Here is a 9,991-nt window from a genome sequence, read left to right as displayed (position 1 = left end):
GATGATACTATTAAGATAAAGAAATACTATTCTAGTAAAGAACAGAGCACCACAAAGCAGAATAGAGAACTTTCACAGCCCGGTTGGTTTTGTTTTTCACCTACTTAATTTTCCAACAACTTTTACTAATTAGTTGTACCATATTGAAATACTTAACTCTACTGAAGTGTACTACTGTAAATATGATATTCAATAGTCACAAAATAAATACTTGAATATTCTAAAATGGCAAAAACTAAGATTATAGATTTATGCATTGGTATTTTAAAAAGTAGAAATATTCAATAATTACAAAATTATGGATATTAATTTACAGGCAAATTAAGAATATTCTCAAAAGTGTTAAAACTAAGAGATTAAGGACTAAAATCAAACTGAACATGTGAAAAATCGACTGTAGCATGTGGGTAACGTGTACATTGTAAACCAAAATAAAATCCATTGATGTCAATCTTACATAAATAACTACTGCTTATTCCAGTATTTTGAGAGACAGTGAGCAAATGTTATTGCTCCTAACAACCCAAAATGTACTAGAGTACTCAGAATGCTTAGAAAAGTTAAAAGATATATTCGTTCTCAAGCTTTGCTGCATATTGTATCAGGGTTTCTCAGCAAATCCTTGAATAAACTCTTCATTTTAATTAAAGGACACAACCTTAAAAGTATTTCTGTTTACACATGGACATCTGCAGTGTCTATCACTTCTTCTTTTTTTTTTTTTTTTGGCCAGTCCTGGGCCTTGGACTCAGGGCCTGAGCACTGTCCCTGGCTTCTTCCCGCTCAAGGCTAGCACTCTGCCACCTGAGCCACAGCGCCCCTTCTGGCCGTTTTCCATATATGTGGTGCTGGGGAATCGAACCAAGAGCTTCATGAGTAGGAGGCAAGCACTCTTGCCACTAGGCCATATTCCCAGCCCCTATCACTTCTTAATATGCTAACTAACTTTCCATATTTATATGTTGAATGTGCTTTAAAATCCCCCTAATCTCTAAGCCTCACTACACTGCTCTGTATTTTAAAAATCAAAGAGAATTCACTTAGCAGTTAGTATTTCTAAACTCTAATGATGGAAAGCTTCTCCTTCCAGCTGATGGAGAGTTCTAAACATAAAATGTTTAAAAATTACTGATTGAGGATCAGGAAAATGTGGTACATATACACAATGGAATTTTATGCCTCTATCAGAAAGAATGACATTGTTCCATTTGTAAGGAAATGGAAGGACTTGGAAAAAGTTATACTAAGTGAAGTGAGCCAGACCCAAAGAAACATGGGCTCTATGGCCTCCCTTATTGGGAATAATTAGTACAGGTTTAGGCAAGTCATAGCAGAGCATCACAAGGCCCAACAGCTATACCCTTATGAACACATAAGATGATGCTAAGTGAAATGAACTCCATGTTATGGAAACAATTGTTATATCACAGTTGTAACTACTTTCAACGTCCTATGTGTATCTGTAGCTTCTATTATTGATGATGTTCTTGTATCACCTTCCTGTGGTTGTACCTATACTATCTCTGTAATCTTATCTAAATATATTGGAAACCGTGTTTACTGGTATTGGAAGTAGGAAATTCAAAGGGAATACCAAATTTGAGAGACACAGGGTAAAAAAAGAGAAACAACTACAAAAGCAATACTTGCAAAACTGTTTGGTGTAAGTGAACTGAACACCTCTGGGGGGGAGGAGGGAAAGGGGGGAGGGAGGGGGGTATGAGGGACAAGGTAACAAACAGTACAAGAAATGTATCCAATGCCTAACGTATGAAACTGTAACCTCTCTGTACATCAGTTTGATAATAAAAGTTTGAATAAAAAAAAGAATTGTAAAGCAAAAAGAGTATGAAACTATAACCCCTCTGTACATCACTGTGACAATAAAGAATTTTTTTTGAAAAGAGAAATAAAAATTACTGATTGAGATTTTAGACCACAGTTGGGGACTCTTGCCTTACAAATAGCCTTTGATATCTGTTTTAGTAACAGTGTTTTCTTAAAAATCATACATTTTGAGCGATGTAGTTGGTGGGCAGAAAATTACATATAAGAATTTCTAAAATTACATGAATATATAATACATTTCTCTACAAATGTCTCTAGATAAAATTACTTGTTTAATACAGATATGAGGAGTAACAAAGTTATGGGGCTCTTATGAGGGACATGATAAATGTGCTCAAGAAACAAAAAAATGTTAATTTAGTAGATTCTATCAGTCTAGAAAGCAGGTGAATATTTACTGCTAATTCAGTATGCTGATAAACAGATAAAAACAAGTTTCTGAAAAAGAAAAAGCAACATAAAACAAAACATTCTAATAACATCAAATTCCATAAAAATTTCCATAGTAATATATATGTGCATACATATATACATACACATTTAAAATTAATAGTAGATTCACATTTCCAGAGAAAATGTTAACCAGGGCTGGGGATATGGCCTAGTAGCAAGAGTGCTTGCCTCGTGTAAAAAGGCCAGAAGTGGCGCTGTGGCTCAAGTGGCAGAGTGCTAGCCTTGAGAAAAAAAAAAAAAAAAAGAAGCCAGGGACAGTGCTCAGGACCTGAGTCCAAGCCCCAGGACTGGCCAAAAAAAAAAAAAAAAAAAAGAAGAAGAAGAAAATGTTAACCATATCCTTTCTTTTATAATATACTTGTAAGAAATATTAAGAATTCTTTGAGATATGGTTAAGGCTTTTGTTCTGACTGAAAACCATTTACAAAACCTTGATGTGATAAGAAGTATCATTAGTAATGTAGTAAGCTTTTCTTCATGATGAAAAAACGCTTCTCTATATTCTGCTAAAAGAAACCTTCTAAAGGTCAGATAATTCCATCTTTTGCTTGGCTATCAAATATTAAACAATGTAGTCTTCACAATAGTTTTAACACTAGAACAGTTTTAACACCATTCTATTTCTTAGGTTCTTTTAGTAATTCATCTGATAGTATGAACTCACAGTTTTCTTAGACCTTTTAAAGTACATTAATAACTCCAAGTTTACAGGCTCATAGTGGATCTGTATCAGTGAAGAAAAAACCTTTCACAGAACAAGAAAAATACAATGGAGAAACTGAAGTAGGACATAAGAACAACAAAAATGGGAATCCTAGATCAACCTATTGAATTATTTAAAAAATTATCAGGGTAGTAAACTTACAGCACTAACAAATGAGCAGATGGAGAAATAAAACTCACAACATATGAAAAATACTAATAAAAATTATATATCAACTCAACACTCTCATGCCTTTCTCTTTCAAAGTGCTAGAGAATCATTAAGTCCTAATATATTGACTTCAATTGTGCACCATCAGGTAACTTCTTTCATGTAAATCTCATGCAAACTAGCTAAATAGCATCTGTCTGAAAATTTCACCAAGAATCACTCATACTTTTCTGGAAAGCTTTACAAGTTAGATGATCCCTTGTGGAAAATGGCTGCTTATCTCATACAATTAGTCATTATAGTCACAAATCACTTAGGATTTTAACTTTTACAAATTTTTACTTATTACTATGCTTACTTTCATACAACTCAGTTTTTGATTGATTACAAGAAGTGCAGAATATCTAATGTACTTGCTTTGTTGTGAAAAAGAGCTCACAGATGAATGAGAATTAACAATTTATAGATGACCTGGTTTAGTGATGCACAGTATGAATATTCCTTCACTTTATGAATAACACAGTATTAATTAAGCAACTTAGAAAAGTGACCATTCTCAATGATGCCTAGATTATAACATGTCAATACTAGAAAGTGTTGTCATTCTCTCACTGATGTTGCAAGGGGTAGATAATTTAATCTGTAGAAATTCCTTAAAGGATTTTATTAGAACACATTTTACTTTTAATTAAATATATTTATGTAAGCATTTTTACTTTTTTGAGCACAGTATTTGGGGAAGAAAATAGCATCTCTCCCTTCATCTCACTTTAAGCATTTCTTTCATTTAGTTAACTAATACCCAGTCCTTTTGAATACCCTTAGGACAAATGACTGCTTGAGCCCCTCTTACAAGTGTATTTTTCTACAGTACTGAGCAGTGAACCCAGAGTCTCAACTAGGCAAGTGTAGCATTGATGAGCTATATTCTCAGGACTCCAAATTGTTAGTCTAATAAAATCCCATTATAGTTATGATGTGAAAGATGAGCAAGAACTCAATCTACATTCATAAAAGAAATATTAATGTAACATAAAAATGGGCACTTAGATTCACAATACAAATCATTTGATTTGAAAGCATAAATTTCTAATAAGCATACCAATAAATATTTCAATTTCTTTATAAATATTATACTAATAAATATTTCAATTCATACTAATAAATATTTCAATTTATTTATAAAATTTCTTTATAAAATTACTTCATAAACTAGGATATAATATGTACATTAGAATAACAGAGATTTTATTAATGAGTTAGTTCCATGCTAACAAATGTAGTTAGGAAACTTGAAGCTTAACACAGCATACTGTAATTTAGTAAATATGCTCCTGAAATTACTAGTATATCGATTGTTAAGGCTAACTTAATACTATTTCCTCAGGGATCCAGCCAATGACCTTGTAACTTTAAGCCAAAAAAGACTTCAGGTAATCTTTGTGTGTTGTTCCACCACACAAAGAAAATAATAAAGACCCTGAAGTCATAAAGAAAGACTAAAGGAATTGCTTTGGGGATTCAGGGATTAGGATTAGGACAAATAATTCTCCTCCTTCAAGAAGATACTGGGTAGCAGAAATGGTGACTTATTTATGAGAATGAAAGTGAGAGGGCCAGAGTTCTAGGTCAGCCAGGGCAAAAGTTCAGGAGACTCCATGCCAACTGCAAAACTAGATAATAGTGGTGACTATCTTTCATTCCACCATGGAAAGCAAAAATAAAAGGATTGTAATCCAGAATTTGTTAGGCCAAAAGCAAAACCTTATTTCAAAATTAGCAGAGTAATATAAAGCTGAAAGAATTTCTCAACAGTTAGAATATACAGAATGCAAGGTTCAAAAAAAACTGCTGCTAAAGAGAAAAATAAATACTTGTGAAATTAAATTGTTACCTACCTTTGTATAAAAGAAAGGCCATAGTTCTTAATTCACATCGCCTTCTTGTTGAATAGGCTTAATTTCTTAATGCATATTCTACATTTTAATACTGTTTCTATGTCATAATTTAGCATAACATAGAAATAGACCTCATTGTGTGATTGCTATCAAGTTTATACATTGAATAGGAACAATAAGGCTACGTAATCATAAATTACCTTTTTCAATATGCATCCGTTTTGAATCATGTCCCATGTCATGACCAGCCAAATCTCCTTCCTTTGGCCCTGGGAGGATATTTGGTGATAAACCCATGAGCATCTGGTTCATGGACAATCCATTCTGATGTACAGCTGTTAAGCATAAAATAAAAGAACAAATACAACACCACCATAATACAAAATGATCAAGTAAATACTTCCACTCTCAATACTAATTGATAGATACGTAGATATATTTATCATTTTAAAAGCACTATAAGAATGAATAACAATGAAAATATTGTAGAACAAGCAGAAAATACTAAAAGTTACATGATTTCATAAATAAAAAGAAATCATATTTATTTTTACATAGTATAAAGTAACATTGGTATATTTATAAATAATATACTAATATAACCACTACCAATAAAATCTCCAATCTTTTAATCTAGTATCAAACCAAATTCTCTCTCCAATGAATGATGGGTTGTTTTTTCTCTGATTACAATCATAGCGTGAGAGTGCTCTTTCACACTGTAATTTCAAAATGTAATAAATTATATTCTTGTGAGCTAAAAGGAAAATAGTTTTCTATAATTGAGTTACTGTGATTTAACTTCAGTACTATTTTACTATCTATCTATTTTATTAAACTATCTATTCTAGTCAATATTACACAGAGTATAATAAACATACAAGTATTTCTTTATCATTTGATTTGGAAGTGGAATTTGTAAATAAAACTGGTCAATTAATATCTACTGAGTGGCTGAGTAAAATATAAACAATAAGCTCTTGTTTGAATAATTAGCAATAATCTGTCACTACTAAGATGAAACACTGTCACTGAAGAGATGATCTATTATTTTTCTTATAACCGAGACTCAATCTAAACTCATATGATAAAATAGCCATGAAAATCTTGGAATTTTGAAAAACCTGTTTGTAAATCAGTCCAAAATCTTACTTTCTTGGGAAAACAGAAAATGTTTAACTATATCATAAGATCATTATGCAAAAATAAATCCTTATATATGATAGGGATATTTTCAAAGAGACTGTCTTAAGTCTGAGACTGCCCAAGTCTCAGAAGCAAGTAAGAATAATTCACAATGTGGTTGAGAATTTATCTGAATTGTTTTTAAATAACATATTGAAAGAAAGAAGTATATATGTGAAGATGCAAGTGGGCATATTGCATCACTATGGACATATTTTTATCTAAACAGTTATAATAGTTCAAGCATATAAAGATTTCTTTTTGGTTCCTTTCAGAATTGTAAAAAAAAAAGACAGTTATTAACAAGGTAACATGAATGTATGTATAAAAAGTATTTAGAGTAGGGATTTACCAACCTTCTGTGTCATTATTAGTTTGAGAATGGTTATCAAGTGTCTCATTTTTATTTATCAGTTAACATAACTTTGTTGAACTTGGGAAATAAGTTTAGAAAGGCTAAGTAAACATTTGCATTTAATATTACATGTAAATGCATATTTGTGAATAACTGGCTATTTTATTTGTAATTTATTGCACACAATTCCATATGATTTACTAACTCCAACAGTTTGAAGAGTTTGATTTTTGCCTTATGCAAACAATCCTTTACAACCTAGGGAGAGCCTCCTCCTTTATGGGACTATTTTCAGTAGCCAACTACTTGTAGTAAATTCTGCACCGCTGAATGAAATTTAAAGTATAAATAGAAAATTGAAAATTAATAAACTCTAGGAATAACATTCTATATTTGTTTCCTGTGCTAAGTCATTCTCTTGAACTCTTGAGCAAATACAAAGTTGTGTGTTAATCGAGTAACCTTGTAATTTATTATTATTATTATTTTGGTTATGAGGGCAACAGACATTGGGAAACTAGGTTTAAATTCAATATGGTCTACTTTAAAATTGTAAATATATGACAACAATATACATTACTAATTATTAAGAAATCACATCTTACAATTAAGCCAATTTAAAATTCCCATGTCAATATAATAAAAGTCTGATGGCTTAGAAATACCTTTCAACTCAATCTGTTGAATTTACCTTCCTTTATTAGCCTTTGTGGATATCTTCAGTAAAGCAGCTATGGCTTTTTTTTTAAAAACTACTAAATTACAAAAAAAATCGGCATAGGTGAAACTGAAGGAATGAAGTTGAGTGGTCTACAACTAGTATACTCAGAGACAGGCTTTTAGCAACTGTCCACTTACTTCAAAACTAATCTAACAGCTTCCTTACTTTCTCTACCTGCTTCATAGTTCATATCTTTATGTGACGCATCATGGATTGGGAGTTTATTTCAGAACCTGTTCATGTCATATCATACTTCATGATATCCCAAATGGGGAACCATAGTTTTGAGAGATGGCTGGCTCTTGCTACCGAGTTTCTCAGCATGATGTATCTGAGAACTACTTGGAATGAGGGCATTTTGATTAGAAAACCCAGCTGCACCTAATAAAGCTGAAAATGGTGACAAGTAAACGTATGAGACCTACGGATTCTGTCAGAAGAGCTCTCAGTCCTGGCGGGGGAGCTGGACACACTGCTGCTACGATGGGATGAGGGGTGACTGCCAGGCCTTCGCCCCTCCTCCAGAGATGGGGCAGGAGAGGGGCTGTCAGGAACACGCTCCTACAGGACCATGGGAGGGAAGAGAGAGGGGAGGAAGAAAAGGGAAAGGAATTCACTGGATCTTGAATTAATGAATGCTCGTTTATCTTAATTCAGTAAGGAATGCAAAGAAGAAAGTAACATTTGACTCTACTAGAAGACATCTTATATCTAGAGCAAAGCCTAATATTGAGCCAATGTCAAATTCTTTAGTCACCACCTATATATGTCTAAATGTCTTTCTTAATAAAGTAGAGAAGGAATGGTTAAGAGCAAGCAGGTCAGTCTGATTAAAGTGTTGTATATAAATGTGTGAAATGTCATGATAAAAGCTCTTTCAACAATTAACATGTTCAGAAAAAAGAATGACAGGAAAGTATACAAGTCCAGTCCAGCGTGTGGGCACTAGTACAAGGAGGAAGGCAAATGGAGAGGGTGAAGTAAGATAAATATCATCCATATACTTTAGGTACTTGCATGAGAATGGAAAAATGAAGCTGGTTGACACTGATTAGGGAAGGCTAGAGGGAAAGTAACAGAGGAGGGGGGTGTGAGAGAGATCAAGGTACATTGTGTGCGTGCTTATAGATATCAAATGATAATCAATCTCTATACGCGTAATAAAAATGATATGTGGAAAATAATTTTTGATAAGTTTAACTGTTAACACAGTTTATACAGGATTATATAATGTGTATATGGAAGAGAAAATAGTCACATTGTTATAAAGATGGAATCTTCCAAAGCAAATAATAGTTTTAAAAAAACACATTAATATCTACCATGATTCTTCAATATTTGTCTTAATTCCATTAATAATTTTATTTGCAAATGGTATATGTTTGACTGAACAGAGATAAATTACAATCTAAAAATAAATCTCTTTAAAATCAAATTTGATTTTTCTGTCATAATAGAGTCCTTAGCAGTGCTAAAAGAAAGTATGAGGCTGTTTTTTTTCCTTAGATACTTATTTCAGAATAATGTAAATAACTATTACTTTAACATTTTTCACATTAGTGAGAAAAATTTCTCATTGGTCAGAATATTTGTCAAAGTCTCATATAGTGATGCCTATAATTCATGAATTATTGACTTATTCTTTTATATATCCCAAATTCTAAAGATTATATACTAAACTAAGTAAAGCTAGACTATTATTTTGATGTAACTACATTGTAAAAGCAGTCTCAGGCTAATTAAATATTAGTATAATTGTAGTACTTAACTTAGCTTACTTTTACTTTATTGTAGTTTAATATTTAACAACAAAGAATACAAAGACAATATTTAATGCTTTTATTTACTGAAATAACTTATGCAAATTTCATGATTTAAAAGCTTAATTATTCATTTGAAACTTTCTATAAATTGAGGCACAGCATATTCAGTCATTTCACTTAATGTATAATTTCAATCTTTAGTACGTGATGTATTGTTCTTTGAAGAATTTCATTAAAGTAAAATCCATTGAGCAAGTAAGATTTGAATACTTTGTGTTTTACAATAAATTAATTTATTTTAACAGCTTAATTCTTTTATCATGTTTATATGCTTGCCTTCCTAGAGTATTCTATAAGATGGAGAATAATGAAGACAGTAAAGAACTGCTTAGCAAAGAATCCCATAATTATTACTGAAACAAAATAGATAATGAGTTGTATTCAGACACAATAAGAGAGAAGACATTGGAAGTTTATAGGGTAGCTCTGTAAACTGGATTTATCATTTCATTTGTGTAATACTTTTGACCTCCAAGATGGGCCTAAGAAAACCAGAATGGAAAAATACTTAATTTACTACGTTAACACCCTGCTACTTCAACAACTCCGCCAATCAATAAAACACACTCTTTTGCAATGTTCCATCTTTATAAGATTCACCACAATAATAAATGAAAATTTAAAGGGTGTCCTCTTTCACTGAAGAAAGGTCAAACTAGTAAACTAATGGTAAGAGAATTACAATAAAGGCAGAAGTGAACTAAGTGACATTCTGTATCTGTGAGCATTCTGAATCTAGGATGGGGTTCAAAACTAGTGTACTCTAAAATACTAAAATACTGTGTCTGTGATCATTCTGAATCAAAGATGGGGTTCAAAACCAGTGTACTCTAA

The 9,991-nt window shown here is 32.0% G+C and overlaps 1 protein-coding gene across 4 annotated transcripts in view; it reads right to left on the bottom strand.

The window, feature by feature from the left end:
• Dach1 (dachshund family transcription factor 1) overlaps nt 1-9,991 on the bottom strand; it is a 368,365-nt gene that overhangs the window by 101,349 nt on the left and 257,025 nt on the right. For all 4 annotated transcript variants that reach the window (XM_048341259.1, XM_048341257.1, XM_048341258.1 and 1 more), the window contains 2 exons: nt 7,760-7,895; nt 5,274-5,408 (listed from right to left, as the gene is read on the bottom strand). In XM_048341259.1, the coding sequence (XP_048197216.1) occupies nt 5,274-5,408; nt 7,760-7,895 (271 nt within the window). The remainder of the gene's footprint in view (nt 1-5,273; nt 5,409-7,759; nt 7,896-9,991) is intronic.

This window comes from Perognathus longimembris, chromosome 3, assembly GCF_023159225.1.
Source record: "Perognathus longimembris pacificus isolate PPM17 chromosome 3, ASM2315922v1, whole genome shotgun sequence".
Taxonomy (NCBI): Eukaryota; Metazoa; Chordata; class Mammalia; order Rodentia; family Heteromyidae; genus Perognathus; species Perognathus longimembris.
The sequence above is the reverse complement of the archived record's forward strand: the minus strand, read 5'-3'. Positions and strand labels throughout refer to the sequence as shown.